The sequence below is a fragment of the Netta rufina genome (genome assembly GCF_964035555.1).
Source record: "Netta rufina genome assembly, chromosome: Z".
Classification (NCBI taxonomy): domain Eukaryota; kingdom Metazoa; phylum Chordata; class Aves; order Anseriformes; family Anatidae; genus Netta; species Netta rufina.
This window is the reverse complement of record NC_140126.1, coordinates 53,564,238-53,582,740: the sequence shown is the minus strand read 5'-3', so window position 1 is coordinate 53,582,740 and position 18,503 is coordinate 53,564,238. Positions and strand designations below refer to the sequence as shown.

Genomic DNA, 18,503 nt, shown 5'->3' with positions numbered 1-18,503 from the left:
CTTGCTGTGTTGAAATTGCCCCAGTGAACAGTATTGCTGACCTTCTTTCTGCCGGAAATTTAAGCTTCTGTCAATTGACCAGTCAGGATTACTGCCATTTCACCCTGGATCAGGATTAAATATGGACTTCCCAGATCAGAGATACTAGGAAAGAAAATCAAACAAACAAAACCACACAGAATAGGAAGGGACATACAAAGATCTTTAAGTCCAACTGCCTGACCATCTCAGGGCTAACCAAAAATCTTATTTGTACAAGATTTTTACAAGAAATGTAAACTGAAGTATTTGGAATATTGCTGATACCTACTTCTTTTGGTTTGTTTTCCTAAGTAGTCTTCAAAAACCACATTGGATATGGCTCTGGTTACCATCTGAAGTCATCACTTTCTATCCTATGATTAATGACATATGTAATTACTGCTTCTTTTTTTTTTTTTTTTTTTTTCCTTCTCCCCTGGCAGGACTATTCTCTAAATTACTAATAAACATTAACTGATATCATTCTAAGATTTCTGCCACCTTCCCATAGCTCACTGTCAAATAAAAATGAAAAGCTACCAAGTCTCAAAGAACAAATTTTCCTGAGATAGGCAAATATCAGCTAAGAACATTTTTCAAACAGGTAAGGCAAGCAATATTTTTCTTTCTGAAAATTGCCCACTTGAGAGAATCTCTGTTCCAAAAATATCCTGCCTTCTGGCTGAAGTTCTTCTAAATTAATCAGTGAAACCTCCACAAAACAGGAAATGCTAAAACCAAAGCCAAAGCTTTGGTTTTCAAAGACTAGATTCTGCATCATTAATGCCAGTGGTCACTTTCCTATTGGCTTAAATGTGTAAAGCTAAGTAATACAAGTAGGCAACATGATAACATTTAAAGAAATTTCTCTTTTTGAGACCAAATAAAGATGTTACTGACAACTGTAATTACAGTTTTCATACCAGTTAACATCCTCGATTCAAGACTACTTTAGAAGTATCCGTGTATTAATAACAACTTTGTATTTCTGAAGTCCACCATTTCCTTTAAATAAAAGGTGCTGTTGCAGTTTAAACAGCAAGACAAGCGGTACCAAACAAAAATGAAGAGAGCAACTTCAGAAATACATTTAAATGTCAGATCTTATAATTTTATCAAAACTCTTGCATTACTCTGCAATTCATTATATTTAATATAAGAATATTGTATTTCAGAAATATATAAGAATATGGAAGATTTCTATGATTTTGAAAATATAAAGATGTAAGGTGACAGCAAAAAGAAGTGTATCAAGGGTATCATTGAGCTTCTAAAACTAGAAGATAAAAACATTCAAATATAGTAAAATAAGACTTTTAAAAATGGGTTGAGCTGAATGCTCAGGTTTTTCCTCAGTTTCTAACTTAGCTAAATAATCAAACACAACATACATCATCTTGAAAAATACAGTACAATGACCTTATTGAACTAATTCCTTTAATTTATAGGTGTAGCTGATCTTAATACAAACAGCTCCTTAATTTACTATCAACACTTAAAAGACTGAGGCCTTCTCTAGAAGCCCAGACTGGAACAGAAGGATTTGGTTAAAATTATAACATAAGGAAGAAATTCAGGCCTTTGTCTTTTTTTCTTTTTTCTATCCCAAAACAATTTTAAGTATATATTCTGCAAAGTCACTTTCCAAGACCCTAAAATTCATACCTCTAAGCAGTTCTTATAAATCCTATAATTCACCATGAAAAATTCTCACTTGTTATGCTCTTTTCCTTTCATAGCCAGCCATTTATTCTTTGAAGATGCTTTAAAGAGGATTATTTTTAGTTCAGGCTTATGGCTGCTGCAATGCCAGACTACCCTGAGATGTTACTGTGTGGAAATTGATCTAGTTGATGAGAACTGAGTAATGTGAACTTCTAAAAACCCTTATGAATGGTGAAGATCTGATTTTATGAAGCACTTGATCAACTCTAAAACATGACCATGTCTCTCAGAATTCATAAGTCACACTAGTCTTTACAGATCATCTTGTGCCACTTCTCTTTCTTGAGGTGAAAAAAATATTTTTTGTACGTTCAGTTCTACTTCAGAATGAAGTCATCAGTGAGACTGCCACCATTTACTTGAAGTTTTTTGTATCATTTTAACTGACACCATCAGCATTTCTAATATCAAACAGCTTCTTTATAGTTATCTCTTTACTGAAACTAATTCCGAAATAGCATCAGCAGAATGTCAATATGCTGAAAAAAAAAGAGAATTAAATTCCATTGAAGATGGAATATAATATGTACAGATAGGTAGAAATCTTGCATACAGTCAGATGCATGGAGCTGTAGCTGTTCTTGATACCTTTCAGTTCTCCTTCATTAAAAAAAAAAAAAAAAAAAAGGAAAAAACTATTAATAAAAAAAAGTCCTAGTTAGAATCAAAACCATCATGGAACTAAGGCAGAAAAGAAATTGTACATTTACTTCTTTCTTCTCCCCACCCCATCGCATTCATTCATCTAGCTGAAAATCTTGGTGTTCTGCCAGTAAATATTCTAGCGCTCTGTGACATTCCCTCTCCCTCTGTTTACCCATTTGAAGACTGTAGTTCACACAGCGAAGCTCTGTACTGCAATGTTTCTGGCCTTAAATAGAATTCTAAATGTATCTCAGTACCTAACACATTTCTTGAACATTTTTTGAGTTTCTGAAAAATAGGTTAATGTAAAGCACTACAGAGAATCATGCCTTGCTCAGTTTTTCATAGAGTTCAAGCTGTTAACGCTGTTCTGAAAGTTCTTGCATATTTTAGCACTCAGGTCTCCTTCACCTTCACAGAAATAACAGGTCATCAAGAGTTTGAGGAGGCAAGAGTCTAGCAAAAAGGAAATAGGGCAATAATCCTACCAGACTTCATAGTTGGTACACAAAACCATAGTTGGTACTGGAACACAAAAAGAACCTTGAAGCCTTTTTTTGTTGTTGTTTACTGAAAATAATAACAAATAAACATTACAGATAAAACTTTTTTTTTTTTTTTCTTGCTCTGACAGCTTTCTACACTTAGCTTTGTCAAAGAACAGTGTGAAGTTGCCTATTGTCTCCAGGTACAGCTGCAGGATACCATAGACACAGTGCATTTGAATTCAGATCATATCTGGATGGCCTAAAGTATTCAGCTTATTGTTTTATTCCTCCAGAAAACTAAACAAATCCTGTGAAAGTTCCTCTAAATTTCATCTAAGCATATGAGTATGACAGTTTACATGAAAGCTGCACAGCCCCAAGCTCCTCCTTTCAACCTTCACTGCAGCACAGCTCTGAACAACAGCATTTTGCTAAGATGTCCCACGCTGCTCCTCAATTCTCCAGATGCTTTCTACACTAAAAATGCCATCCAGACAGATTCGAGACCAGCACACTGCAACCCCTCTCCTTCCATATCTTTACTTGTTTTGACACTGAAACCATAAATTATTTCACTCTTCTTTTCTTGCAGTACTGCCCTAAGGTTTTGTTTTCACTTCTTCCTCCTCATATATTTTGATGAATTCTTTCTGCCCCTCCACTCGTTACAGAAACAAAAGCACGACAGAAAGCTCCATCCTTTCTCCTTCCCCTTTTTACTCCAGACTATTTCTTCGATAAAATAAAGCATTTATAAATTTAGACAGCTATTTCCTAAGAATCGATGAAATTGGATCAGTAAATATCTTCACCATTTGTTGTATCCTTTTGTTTTCAGTACAAGTAAGGTGATTTTGGATTTTTTCCTCCAGACTGACAGCTGTTTTCCCTCATCTCCTCAAATGCAATCTAGTTATTTCCTCTGTGGGTTTGCCTTGATGCCACTCTACCACCAAGCTATTAGAGCTTAAGGAGAAAACAACCAAGTTAAGGAGATGTAAAACAGACTGATTTTTGAAATATTAGGGCAATGTTCCCCTCCTTGAGCTATCCCACAAAAAATGCACAGAATTAGGTTTAGCACTTTCACTATCAGAGCAGCAGCTCTGAATCTTATCTATTGTCACTTGGAAGCAGCCAAACTCAGCGATCAAAGGCAGCTTCTGAGGAAGTAATGTCAAAGACCGATCCTTGCACTCCGGACAAAGGAAATAATGTTGCTTCTGATTGATTTAAGTCATCAGTCTGAAAAGGAAAAATTGACAAAGAATTGCGTATAGTGATTCCTGAGACACAAGATAGTTTGGGTTGCTTTGTAGGTAGGTTATCTGCATCTCATAACTCAGCCTACACTCCATGGTTAAAGTCAAACATCTATAAAAGCTCACAGAAAGATTTATGCACAGAAGTACTTAAGTATTTAGCAACACCTAGATTTTGAGATAAGAAGCAGGTTCTGCATACAACTCAGGATTCCCCCTGCTTCTTCCCCTCCCTTCCCCCTCCCCCCCCCAAAAAAAATAAAAATTATATATATATATATATATATATATATATATATATATATATATATAATTTTTTTTTTTTTTCTCCATATTCTAGTCCTGAAGATAGAGCTGGATCTTCCCTGGGTGTTTTTATGATGGACTAAAGAGGGAAAATGGGGAAAAAAAAAAAAAACACATTATAATCTAGGGGAAGCATATCTGAATGTTCTCAGTTACTCAGAAAATTGGAGTTAACTTCCAGATAAGAACTGCGATGTGATACAGACCTAAAAAAAAAAAAAAAAAAAAAAAAAGTTACAAATACATTCTTCTGACACTCGCTCAATCAGGCATGTTTTTGTTGCTCTATTGGAGTGTTCAGTGAACCACCCATCATGGAAACTGATGTCCCAGTTAACAGACCAAATCGCTGAAAACCACTCATGCAAATAATCCCCAGAAAAGATCATCAATAAAACTGTATTGGCCAACTCAGTCAACATACAAACATTGTGCACTTGTTCTGTTGGCTGCCAAGTTTTTTTTTTTTTGTTTTTCTTCTTTAAAGATATCATTGTAGCAGTTCTACTTTTCCTTCATTTTTAGATCTGCATTTTTTCCTACAGCTGAACTGAAGTACTTTGTTACATCTCTGCAATGTAGCTCCACTTTAAGATTAGTCTTCCTCCTAAACCAATTTTTTTTCTTGTAGGTTTATCGAAGCAAGTTTTTGATATTCTTTCTTCTTAGCAAACATCTGCTTAAAATGCAGTTTAACATTAATAATTGACTTCAGCTTGACCAAGCTCCCAAGCATCCATAATGTCAAGTTTTGTACAACTTCTGTTTTGTATTATTTGGTACCATTGAAAAGAGTTGGAAAACAATAATTATGTATCAACAATTATTTGCTTAGTCAATATTGTAATTTTTCCCTTCCTATCACTACAAATATACAGTTGGTCCATAACACTTAATATTAGCTCAACTCAACATTAGCTTAAGTGACCTTAACACTTTAAAAACAAACAAACACCACTGAGTCCTCTGTTTTGCCAAATGAAATAACATTTTGAAACGCATTTAGAGATTTTACGCCCAGTTTTGTGCTCTGAATAGCTTTCTTATCTCTTCAGAAACAAATTATACAGTTTGACACCAAATAGCTTCTCCAATTAGATAATAATCCTGCAGATATTATGGATTTTTTTTTTTTATATATCTTTTTATTCAGCTTATGGACTTTCTACTCTTCTAATTCTTCTTAAAAATTATATTGGCCTCTTCTCTTCTATATTTCCCCCTCTAAATAATCATTTACACTCCAACCCCTGAACTACTCAGAATCTTTCTCCACATCCAGACACCAACATCTGCATTTTGAGCAGTGTAAAAGACCTCTCTCCATAACTTTGGCCTTCCAAGAACTCCCTGCAGTAGAGCAGCTTTGGAAGGCTCTAAACCCTGTCTGCTACCCACTCTGCCATACAGCCCAGTAGCCCTAGTCAGCAGTTAACTGTCCCCACTTACAGTAAATAAGCTCAGCAAGAAAATAGTCTCCCAGGAACACCGATGATAAGTCAGAGCATAATAGATGGATCAAGAGAAGGTAAGTTAACACTGCATTTCCTCTAAGTGTTGTGTACAGCTGTAAATATGAACCATAACACAGCAGGAGTACCTACAATTTTTTCTCCCTGAAAAGGGAGAAAACACTGAAAAAAAAAAAAAAAAAAAGGATTTCCTGCCAATCCTTCATAGTACAGTTAATAAAAATAACAGTGATGTGCCAGAACTTTAGATCTGACTCAACATCCCAGCTTATACATCTGTACTTGATACCAAATCTGCTTTGGTGATAATGGATGATTTGTGTTAGTATCCTGTATTGTTTCTGCCATCAGAATTTTGATCCTCTGAAAGATACCTTAAACTGACGATGAAATATTGTTTCTTTGAGTCTTTTTTTTTTTTTTCTCTCTCTCTTAATTTGAAGAATACTGACAACTCTGTGCTCCTGACAGGTAGTGAAGATCTCACTTTGAAAAAGTCATGTTCATATTGTTCATATTAATTTTAATAGCCAGAAACAATCTAATCTATGATTTTAACAGACTAGTGGAAGATACTAGAAACAGCAAAATAAGACCAAGACTTGAGGCTCTCAAATGCTAACACCCTATGAAAACTGCACGCATGTATCAGTCAAGCAAACAATATTTCCACGCGTGAGCACTCCGACAAGCAAGTCATAGAGCAGATAAAAAAAATTACATTTTTTATGCTTGAACTTGGCAAAACAGACCAGCCACCATCCTATTAATTCAGCCAAACAATTATGACACAGGACTTCATTAGAAACATGATCAAATAATTAATAACTGCACGTCTTATTTCCTGAAACATAATACTAAAAATTAATTTCACAGAAATCCAAGCTTCCTGCTTTATACTTGTGTTTGCAAATTATTTGACTGAAGTTGTGTTTTTAAATGCCCTAATTCTCCTATACAGCAAAAGACTCCACAACAATAGGTATTTATTACACTTTTTATTTTTTTTTCAGCCAGAAATACAGTTTTATATGGTATTTCAATAAATAGTGGTGTTTATTTCTTAAACAATATCCCCATCTCTTTGGCATCTGACCATATTCTGTTTTTCAAACTAAAGACTATATAGGAAGAGACCATTATTCAATACATTAAATTTGCAGAAGCATAGTTAATTTTTAAAAATACACATGAGTTGTTGCAAAAATTCTAGGAAGTCTAAAAAAGAAAACCCAAACTAGTAAAATGCAGATAACCAGGCTGCCTTCATTTACAGCCATGGAGTTAACTGTCAGAATGAGAAGAACTCTTCATTTTCCACAGCACATGCACCAACTAGTGCTTCCTATTCATTCTGAACAACAAACAAATTTTTTTTTGAAAAAAGGCATTGTACCAGAAAGAAGCGATCAAATAAGTTATGTTTCAAAATAACGTGATCTTAATTTTAATTTCTACAGAGGTAATCAACCAAAACCAAGTTACACACTGCTTCAGTAATAGACTGCACCTAAAAAAAGCCTAAAGAGCATTTTCCACCTTCAAACGTAAGTTACTAAAATGTTTTAAATACATCTAGGAATACAGCTGTCAAAACTGCTTTTGATGTCATGTTTGGATAAAAATTTCCTAAGCAACAAAGTAAGCCAGTGTATTCAATCTACTCTGAATAATCCAGGATCATCTCTTCAAGGCTGACATAGAAATACTTTACTTGCACTCCATCAGAAAAAAATAATCTGCTTTAAAAATCTCAGTAGAAGAGTTCAGTTCTTCAAATCAACTAAATTTTCAAAGCAATGACAGTCATTTCACACCTTCCATTAACATACGTTATAGAAATCATGATTTAAAATTAAAACATTACTGACACACCAACGCAGACATTACAGTGTATCTACCGGAATCTAAAGTGAATCCTTCATTAGGTGTCCAGATGATGTAAAAAATAAGTTCCACTAACAAAAACTCCTCATCCCCAAAAAGATACATTTTTTTTTTTCAAATATCCCACATATGTAACCTGAAAAAATTTATAGAACAGAGGAGGCAAAGCACTTACTTCCATGCAGGAACTAAAAAAATAATTTAATAGGATTAAAGTAGCAAATTAACTAAGGTTTATTTTATGAGTAGATCTCCCCCTCATTAGCAGTGCAAGCCCAGTTTCTACACTAGACTGTTTAAATAACAAGTGATCCAATTTATCCAAGCTCATATTCCTCTCAACGATGAAAAACCTAAATCATACCTACATTTTACTGTAGAATACAGTAACAAAAAGTAGAAACCAAAATGCCCCCAAAATTTCAGTACTTATCCAAGAGAAGTTTCTAACATCAAGCCAAAATTAGCAACAACCAAGCAGACATCACCAATTTTTCAGTGTTAAATTACTGTAAACACTAGATCTAACTGCACAAAAAAAAAATCCAAAAGCAAAAAAAAAAAAAAAAAAAAGCCTTTTTAAAATTTTTTGTTGTTAAAAGATGTCTAGAGAAATATCCAGCAGTTGCACTCAAGTTTGCATTAGAAGCTGCTTTCTCAGGAAAGATTTCTCCCTCCAAGTACTTCTAACACATTGCATTGTCAAGATTGCATTCAAATAAATCTTTCTGTTAACATTTAGCTGACACAACCACCTATAATATGGACAGTCGTGTACACAGTACAACAGTGGATTTTTGCAGCAACAGAGCAATGATCAGAAATTGGCTCGAAGTTTGAGACAACAGCTCATGTGTTGTTTCTCGCAAACATACGGTCCCCTCTAAGGGTAAGGTGTTGGAGCTGGTATTGTAGCACTTCTGTGTCAGCAGGTTCCTTAATGCTCATTTTGTCTAAATTGAGGTAGTCCAGAGATTTTGAGTGAGCCCTTTTACCTTTTAAAAGGCAAAGAGGCAGAGGACCATGAAGTGCCTTGTAGGGTTCACACGGTAAAGCCTTAGTGCATTTATCCCCTGAGCTGGGCATCCGCCTCCTCCTCCTCCCGTTGACGGCTGGGATCTCGTATGGCTGATAGTACCTACTTCTGGCTTTGTACAAGCGGGAGGAACGCGTGAGTCCCGAATCAAGCTGTTTGGAGCGCAAGTTAGGCCCAGCTTCCCCTTTATTCTCTTCGTTTCCCGTACGCTTCTGGGCTAATTTCAGCAGCTCCTCTCCAGTGGTGAAGCCAACCAGGTAGTTTGAATCCATGTGGAGGATCTGGTACCCCGAAACCGTCCGTCGCATGGGTGAGCAGGGCGTACTGGAGCACCGGGGCTTCTCGGCTTCCATCCTGCCCGCAGCGCTCACCTCTGCCAGCGGCACCGGGAGGGCGGATATGGCACTTCTGGACTCTCCGTTTACGTCCACTTCCATTTTAAACGCAGTGCTACCCTCCTAAAAACGAAACAGAGCTTGATCAGAAACAGAGCCTTTAACAGTTCGAGGGGCTACAGGAGAACTGCAGAAATGAAATTTCATAGAGGCCAGGAGTCACAACCAGCACTTCTCCACTCAGTCGTCTTACACACTGAGGGTGGCCTTGTAATCAAGCTATCAACCAGCATCTGTCTGCCTTTTAAAGTTATCTCAGGTGTTTTTTCAATAACACATACCATAAATATATTCCCTAAATATGTTACAGACATTCGTGAGCAGTGTTGTACACAAAACAGATATCTTTTCAATCATTTTAGTCCACTTGATTCCTTACATCCCCCTCCTTTTGGGCCACCTACACCATTAGCATGTCCACAGTAGCTTCTCCCATCCTCAGCTGCATATTTTTCCCATTTACAATAGCCTCAGCAAACAAAGCTTTCAAGAAGTCTGTCTGACAGCTATGACCTCAGGCACGACCATGAAACAGACCTCATCTCCAGGGCACTGCAACATTTCCTTCTTCCAGATGTGGAAACAGCTTGTCTTAGGTGGAAAGGATGGCATCCTGATGGTTCAACAGCTGTCTTTACAGGCTCTCAGGAATTCCCCTCCAAAAAACTGTCACCTTATCCACAGCTAACCAACACCACATTGTTTACTCTGACATATTTCTGACAAAGGAAATGGTATCCTAGTGTTTAATAAATACAGCATGAGAGTCTTAAAAGTATCTTAAGAACAAACGGTGTTCTGATTTCTACAGTACCTGGTTTTTCTATTTGCTTTGGAGATAAACTGTTTTGCCCTACTTCTCCCTTCACAGCTATTCCAAATACACAGCTTGGTGCCTTTCCAGCGCAACAACTTTCTGCCACAAGCCATTACCATCTTTAACTTGGAAAGGTAAGGTTGATATCACAGCAAGTACATGCATCAGATGCCCAAGCACAGAGAAAGCTCAACTCTTCTTTGTGTTCAATGTCATTCACACAATCTCTATGCCACAGCCGTCTTCACAAAATATAAAGGTCCCACATTTCTAAATCCATGCTTCCTTCATTGTCAGCTTCACCTTTACTCTCAGTGGTAGCTTAGTGACTCCCTCACCAATGGGTTTCAGAAAAAAACCACAACAGCATAAAAAAACACAACAGCATAGCTTTGTAGTGTTTATAGGCAATGAGACTCGAAGAAAAAAAAAAAAATCCAGTATGCAAGTGTCAAGCAGAAACAAAATTCTAAGCTGCACTATACATGACTGTTAGCACAGTAAGGTTTTCACAAATGAGACTGACTTGTAAAGTGTGCCATCACAAGCAGCAGCTTTAAAAGTTCACAAACTAGTTGCCATACTGAGGGACTTAGGCCAAAGGCAAGTGAACAAGGGTGCAAGAAGCAAGGAAGAAAAGTATCCCCACTATCTGCACACTTTGTTGAACCTTTTGGAGATAGACACAGAAAATCCCATCAAGATAACTCTCCATTCACTTCTGTTAATATAGCAGGTGAAAGTTGCGTGCAAATCAAACTCACAAAAACAAAATATCTGTCCTCATGCAAAATGTAAGCCTTTTTTCTATTCGGGTACCAGAATACAGCCTAGTCTCAAATCAACCTGCTGCTCCAGTCCTCTTGCAATAAATGAGTAAAATTACTACAGTCTTTTTTCAGCGCTTCTTATAATCATGGCTTTACTTAGGATTCTTCACTACATGCTTTACACAGCATTGCTTTTACAGATACATACACACACTTCATCCAATAAGGGTATCCGATTTAAAAATACATGTACATGTATCACAGCAGAAGATAAATGAAAATTGAAAATATCGTCATAAACCAAACACCCGATATTTTTTACTACTATATAAAAAAATCAAGAATAGGGTCCATTGTCTCTAGCGGACATTCTGAAATACATTTATGTAGTCATAAAGACTCTCAGAATAGCAGAGGCAGTTGTTTGTCTCCTGCTGTAGTAGTGTACCTGCCAGAGAGACAATAACATGGTGAGATTTTGGCCATGGCGTTATATTCATGAGAATTCCTCACGCAGCAATAACATCAGGAACCAAGGTTACTAGAAGCAATAGCATAGAAAAGTCTTGCACTGAAACTTTTGGCTACCCCATGCTCTAGCCAAGAAACATAAATATTTCTTTTAATTCCTAATTTTTACCCTGCAGTTCAAAAATCTTCCCAATAAACTTTAGAAACAAACAAAAATTGTTCTGTTAAAAAATACAAACAATATTAGAAAAAGTACAACTAAATTCTAGAAGTAGAACAGTCATACAGCAAAGTTAGAAATGCATAATTATCAAGACACTTGTAAACAGCAATAACCAAGAAAAAAAAGTAAACACCTGCAACAATAATGCAAGCCCAAAGGAATGAGAGAGAGGGAAGGATGCCCCCATGAATTTCTTGAGATGAAAAAAAAACACAAAAACAACTTGAGAACTGGAGATCCCTTTCCTAAGTACAGCTTTAAACATTAATTTGTGTCAGCCTGAAAGATGGGTGTGTGCCCGGTAACAAAAAGCAATCAACTTCAAAGAGCAACCAGAAGGTGGGGGAAGAACAACGAGCCTTTACTGGCCAAAAACAGCACAAAGGAGAACCCAGAGGAGAAAAAGCCTTCAAGTCAGCAAGCTTCAGCTTGGTACCTCAGTCTGAAACTGCAGAGCTTCCACGTGCAAGCAGAACAGAAATCCGACAGACATTTGACAACAACAGTGGCATCAGCAGCCAAACTGCAGGATTTGCTGCCATCAACATCAGAAGCTTACGGGAACAGCACTGCTCGCTGGTGCGAGGCATGACTGGCCAGCTCCACAGGCAGAGGTCCAAAACCCAGCGTGCATGTGTTCAGCTGTTCTTCCCCAAGATTTAATGTGACTTACTCGAGCTGCCATATGGCTTCAATATGCTTTGCTTCCTTATCTGGTAAAAAAGATAGAGCAACATTACTTAGGACTTCTATAAAAGAAAATCATCTGAGAGATTCACAGTGTCTTGTGAATGTAGACACCAGTACCTACAAATGTTTTTAACACTTTCTGATTCAATTTTAGGCCATTTCCATGGTTATACGACCACTACTAAGGAGACGACTACTACCAGGTTTGTTGTTTTACAACAGTGTGAGCTCGTCAGTAATTTTCTGCATCAGTTACAACACTGAAAAACAGTCCTTCAGCTTAAAAAAGGATTGGGTTTTCAGATCACAGTTGCCTTTTCTTCTCGTTTCTCAGAGAATGACAAGAGCGATGCCATTTCAATATAATTTATAATTAAAGACTTAGTGTAGGATCAAAACAAGGGGAAGATGAACAAGATGGCACGCGCTTTTCTTTGCTGCTGCTTCAAATATTTGGGAAATGTGGGAAACAACTAAAAGTAACAGCCAAGAGGGCACACTTGACCAATTACACCAAAAGTGCTTCCAGAACACACTTCACTCCAGTAAGGTTTTACAGAATGGCAATGATTCTCTTCAAACTACAAAGCAGGCTCTGCACATAAAGTAATCTGACCCAATCCAGCCGAAGAAAGCTGGCTAAACCAAAGAAAAATGAATAGAAATACTAGCTTAACTCTTATAAATCATTTTATTTCCTCAAAGAATGTATTTGCATGTTTAGGATAGAACTTTGAGGGCAAAAACATAAAAATAAATAAAAAAAAAAATTAAAAAAAAACACACACACACATTTTACATATATTGAAGCTTTCTGATTTTTGAGTATTTCACACAGGTATCGGATGCCACTCAAGGATTAGCATGTTGCAAATAAAAACAAACAAATAAACGTGTATTGCTTACTAGCATCACACCACACTAGTTGATTGTTTGTTGTCTTGGATTAGAGCTCTGAAATGACTTGTAGCCATGTGCTCTTTCTGTACCCAAGGACACCTTTTGCCTTTTTTTCTGATCATGTTATTTTTTCTGTGAGATGTGTTACTTATATTTGTCTCCTCCTCGAAGAGACAGCGGCTCAAAAACAAAACAGCTTTAATTATTCAGTATCTAAGGAAAACAAAGAAAGAAGTGGGGTTTCCCCTGACAGTCCTAATCTTTATAAAAGCTTGCGTTATTTTGAAACCTCTACAATAAGTTGCTCTCAGAAAATGAGTCATTTCTCTGCAAGTTCCATTATTACCTATCCTCTCGACTAGAAGATGAACTAATTTGAGAAGATGCCTCGAGGACGCATTTTATTTGTTATTAGATGAGCATTAGATTTCTTCCCATCCAACTAGATTTAAAATATGAAATATATATATATATATATATATTTTACTTTTTCTCTAGATGGCAAGCCTGCAGGTAATTCCATTTATTAAGAACCACAAAGATCTGTTTTACCGATAAAATACTCTTAACATGCAGTAAGCGAGCAGCAAAAGGGGAAGTGGCAATAAATGCAGCACATCCCAACCGTGTACAGGCATCAAACACACAGGACAGAGATGTCAACTAAAGTAGTACCATTTTCGATGTCTCCCCTTCTCTGTGCTTCTGTTACTTCTTAAAATACACAAAGCAATTGAAAGATACTATGATTGTCTATCAAACATCAGGAAATAACACAGCAAGTAATGTCATCCATCGTGTGTGAAGCCAACACATTGTTGATCAAGTACTTCAATCATCTCTGTTTGTGAAGGAGGGAAGTAAAAGGTCTACAGCTTTGCCCTTACAGCCTGAAAGGAAAAAAAAATCCATATACACACAGTACGTATACCTTGGAATCCCATCTTGTTTTGCTGTCATTGATGGACATGCTGATGGAATTAGGTGCTTGTTGAGCAAAGGTTTCTGGAAATAGTTATTTCAAATCTGCAATTAAAACACCTGAACTATTTACTGGAGAGGGAAATGTCGAGCTAAAATGCATCTCTAGAAAAGTAACCACAAAAGTGCCAGGTTTTGGTACACAGAGCAGGGGCAGGCAGCCCACAGACTGAGCTGTGTGCAGCTTGCAGCCCCTCCAGTGCAAGCTGGTGATACCGCTGCAGGCAGGCACTGCTGCTGCTGGCCCACAGCTGCTCTTAAACTGGCTCTTAACCCTTCAGTGGAAGGCACTTAGAAAAACATTGCTTCACCTTGCTCTTCAAGGCTCCCTGAAAAACCTGCGGTGTATCTTACAGACCAATACCTTGTTTTGTAGAGACAGGAAAAGGGTGTGGGGGAAAAGAAATCTCAGAACAAGCCCATGAAAGGTATTGGTAAACTGTTCACATTCTTCGTCAACACTTTTTCATTCCTTAAGAAATACCAAACTTTTCTAAGCCAAAGAAAAAGCGACCGAAGCAACATAAAATTGCTGCATCCCATAAGACAACATTCAGACAGAGAATGAAAAAAATAATCTGTTAAGCTGTGCTCTAATATAAACATATGAAAATGAAATTATGCACGGGACGTATGTCACAACCCCACAAGCCTCAGGAAACTCAGACCATCGGATACAACTGCAGCAGCAGAGCCAGCGTGGTGACTTCAGGATGAGATGCAGAAGGACAGTCCTCTCTGCAGCTGCAAGAACGACATGAGGGCAGCACCTGGCGGGCTGATGGGAAGGAAGGGCACTGCCCTGGTGGGCAGGCAATGGAGAAACCCCTGAGCCAGGTGGTACAACCATCGGGTACACCACGTGCTGTGAGCAGGACAACGGGCTGCTACGTGCTCTGCAAAAGAAGGTTGCTTCCACCTGCCTCCTGCCAGTTATCTATTTCGTTAGATCTTGTTATTAATTCAGCCCTAAGCAGACAACAAGTATGGCCATCCTTACAAGCACCCTTACAGACAGCAGAGGATGGTGAATGAGTTACTGAGGAAGGACGAGCGACTGGCTTGCCGTGACAGCCCGCAGGCCAGGCCAGCCTGACACAGCTCGCGCCTGCACAGATGGGATTTCAGGAGCGGGTCCAGGCTGATGAATTTTGTATAAGCAGACTGAGCAAGCAGGAAAAGTAAATGAAACTGGAGGGAAAGAAGGCCATGTAATCCCTCCTCGCCAAGTAATACCAGATGAAGGTATTACATCAGAGAGTGATGTTTCTTAAATTGGTACGGCCCTTGCAGCTGGCGATGCCCCTTCCTTGCTGGTTGGAGCCACAGACGAGTGCTGCCCCCTGACCTACCCTCGTTACGGGGATGCTCCCATCCAGCACGAAATGGCCGCTCCCTACCGCTGCTCAGCTAAAGCCTGAGCCCTGTGACACCTGTAAGGAAGCTGACACACGGCGTGACACAGAACACTTTGCTCTTCAGCTAGTAAGAACTGAAGTTAAGTTTAAGTACAACACTGCAATAACAAAGGATATGTTTCCCTGTACCTTTGATTTTCACCTTCTCACTAGCCAAAAATTCATTTTCAAACAGACATCTTCTCTCAAGTTTCAGGTGAGCTGACTTGGGGGTATAAAACAAAAAAAAGGCTCATCTAAAAATTAAACTGCCTTTTAAATAAGAAAAACAGACAACTTTTATTTATTTATTTATTTAATTTTTAATTTTAAAGACAAGTTTTAGAAGCATGATGGATTTCGTCGAAGAGGCACCGACTTTTGCCTTTAAAAACCCCGAGCTGCCGGCGGCAGCGGGGTGCCCGCTGCTCCTACGTCAGAGCGGGGCGGCAGCACCGCGCTGCCGTGCTGGGAGCGGGGCTCTGCATGCAGCGCCCTGAAGCCGCCGCCGTACACAAACGCAGCGCGGTGCGTGCAGGTCCGAGTAGGCAAGGCAAAGCGATCTCTGCAGATCTCTGCGACTGCATTTGCCGGCCGGCGGTCAAACAACACGGCGCGCTCCGCAAGTTACGGGGGAAACGCCACGCGTAACCCACGCGGTGCGCTCTGTCGGATCTGCCCTGTGTGTGTGCTCAGCCCAAGCTCTGCCAGCGCCGGGCTCTTTGTCCCGAGGGGACACAGCCCGCAGCGGGCACCCAGGCGCCTGCAGGAGAGGTGCCATCCACCACCCCCGTACCCCGCAGGTCGCTTCCCCGCCCGCAGCCCCTCACCGGGCTCCTTGCAGCCGCACGACCCCGCGGGCCTCGCCTCCCTCCATCCCAACCCCTCCTCCATCTTCAGCGCCCTTCCCCGAGGAAGAGGAAAATCAGAAACAAAACCCGAGCGCCCCGCAAGCAGCGCGCTCCCGAGGGGCGGCAGGGGCACAGCCAGCGCGGCGGGGCCGCCCCCAGCCCCCAGCCCGCCGCCCCCCGGCCCGCGGCCGCCTCCTACCTGAGCTCCAGGGCGGCGCCGAGGCTGGCGGCGGAGCAGCCGGGGCCCCGCTCGGCTCCGCTCCGCTCCCTTCTGCTCGGCCCGGCCCGGCCCGGCCCGGCGCGGCCCTGCCCCGCCCCGCTCTCGGCGCCGGGGGCGGGACGCGGCGGCAGCGTCGGGCCCGGCCCCCCCCTGGCGGCCGCCCGCGCCCCGCCTCGCCTCGGACCCTGCCCGCGCCGCTCGCCCCTGAGGGAGCCGCGGGGCTCCGCGGGGCCGCCCCCGGTGCCGGGACAGGCGCAGGGCGGAGGGGGCCGTGGGGACCCCCCCGGCCGTGGCAGAGACGGGGGGAGCGGGAGGAAGCGCGGCGGCAGGGCCTGAGCGCCCCGGTGCGGGTTCCCCCTGCGGGTGACCCTGCGGAGCTGCAGGGCTGGGGCGGGAGCCGCCGGAGGAGCTCTGCTTACAGTCATCGAATGGTTGAGGTTGGAAAAGCCCTCCAGGATCATCTACCACCACCCTACCACCAGGGTCACCCAGTAAACCATGTCCCCAAGCACCGCGTCCAACCTTTCCTTGAACATCCCCAGGGACGGTGACTCCACCACCTCCCTGGGCAACCCGTCCCAGTGCCTGACTGCTCTTTCTGAGAAGAAATGTCTCCCCATTTCCAACCTGAACATCCAACGGCATGACTTGAGGTCATCCCCACTTATCCTATCACTAGTTATGTGCAAGAAGAGGCCGACCCCCAGCTCCCCACACCTTCCTTTCAGGTAGCTGTAGAGAGCAATGAGGTCTCCCCTGAGCCTCCTCCAGACTAAACACCCCCAGCTCCCTCAGCCGCTCCTCACAGGACTTGTGCTCCAGGCCCTTCACCAGCTTCGTAGCCCTGCTCTGGACACACTCCAGGGCCTCAATGTCCATCTTTGTTGCAGGTGTCCCCAGGAGCAACCTAGCAGGCATTGCTCCTTGGGACACAGAACCAGAGTGGTGGACAGACTGACAGACAGGTTTGCAGGACCCCAGCACAATCCTGCCTCATCATGGACACCCACAGGGTGCAGGCTAGTGTAGGACAGTGTCAAATGCTTTAAACAAGTCCAGGGTACCTCCACTATGTTGGAACTTTACCCCTGAACAAATGCAGAACCCTGAAAACTGGTAAAATGTTTGAAAAACTTGTGCCATCACCCTGGCAATTCCAAAGAGTCACGAATCACTGCAGCGTGCTGGGGCCTGGCCCATGCCTACTGAGCTGCACCCAAAACTGCTCCAACACCCGCAGTGGGCTCTGTGGCCACTCCAAACCCTGCAGCAAACAATGCAGCCACTCTCTTGGTACTGAAGCACAGCTCCTCCTAGCACCCTGACTACCAGGGCTGGGCTGGATGTTCAAAGGGAGGGTCCCCTCTAAACATCGTGCAACTGCTGCTATGTGGAGTAACTGGGTCAAACTGATCACACAGCGGGCTTGATTAGGAAACTCCAGTCACCCAGGAGTCTTGGAAGTGGTTGTGGACTGGCCAGAAGGCAAAGATTTCAGAATATCGCCACAGAAAGAGGTGAGGTACTGAAGAAGCCCCACTGCATAACAAGCTACCAGAAAATGAGAAGCAATGTGCTCTGTTCACTGATGGGTCCTGACACATTGTGGGAAAGCACTGGAGGCAGAAGGCTGCTGTATGGAGTCCTACAGGGTAAGTCACAGAAACTGCTGAAGGAGAAGGTGAATTGAGACAATTTGAAGAAATGAAGTACATCCAGCTGGCTTTAGATATTGCTGAACAAGAAAAGCGGCCCATGCTCATCTCTATACTGACTCATGGGTGGTAGCTGGTATGGTGCCGTGTTTTAGATTTAGGATGAGAATAATGCTGATAACATACTGATGTTTCAGTTGTTGCAGAGCAGTGCTCACACAGTGCCCAGGACTGTTCAGCTTCTGGTGCTGCCCTACCAGCGAGAGGCTGGGGGTGCACCAGGAGCTGGAG

At 41.3% G+C, this 18,503-nt stretch overlaps 1 protein-coding gene across 2 annotated transcripts; it reads right to left on the bottom strand.

Annotated features, from left to right (window-relative positions):
* Positions 1–6,939: 6,939 nt before the first annotated feature.
* Positions 6,940–16,636, bottom strand: MACIR (macrophage immunometabolism regulator). Of its 2 annotated transcripts, none has more exons than XM_084304992.1 (2): positions 16,537–16,636; positions 6,940–9,300 (listed from the first exon to the last, which is right to left on the bottom strand). In XM_084304992.1, exon 2 carries the CDS (start codon positions 9,277–9,279, stop codon positions 8,656–8,658), a length of 624 nt encoding a protein of 207 aa, XP_084161118.1. In that variant the 5' UTR covers positions 9,280–9,300; positions 16,537–16,636; the 3' UTR covers positions 6,940–8,655. The 2 variants fall into 2 exon arrangements, with proteins under 2 accessions (XP_084161118.1, XP_084161117.1); XM_084304991.1 differs by lacking the exon at positions 16,537–16,636 and adding an exon at positions 12,078–12,181.
* Between the last annotated feature and the right edge of the window lie 1,867 nt (positions 16,637–18,503).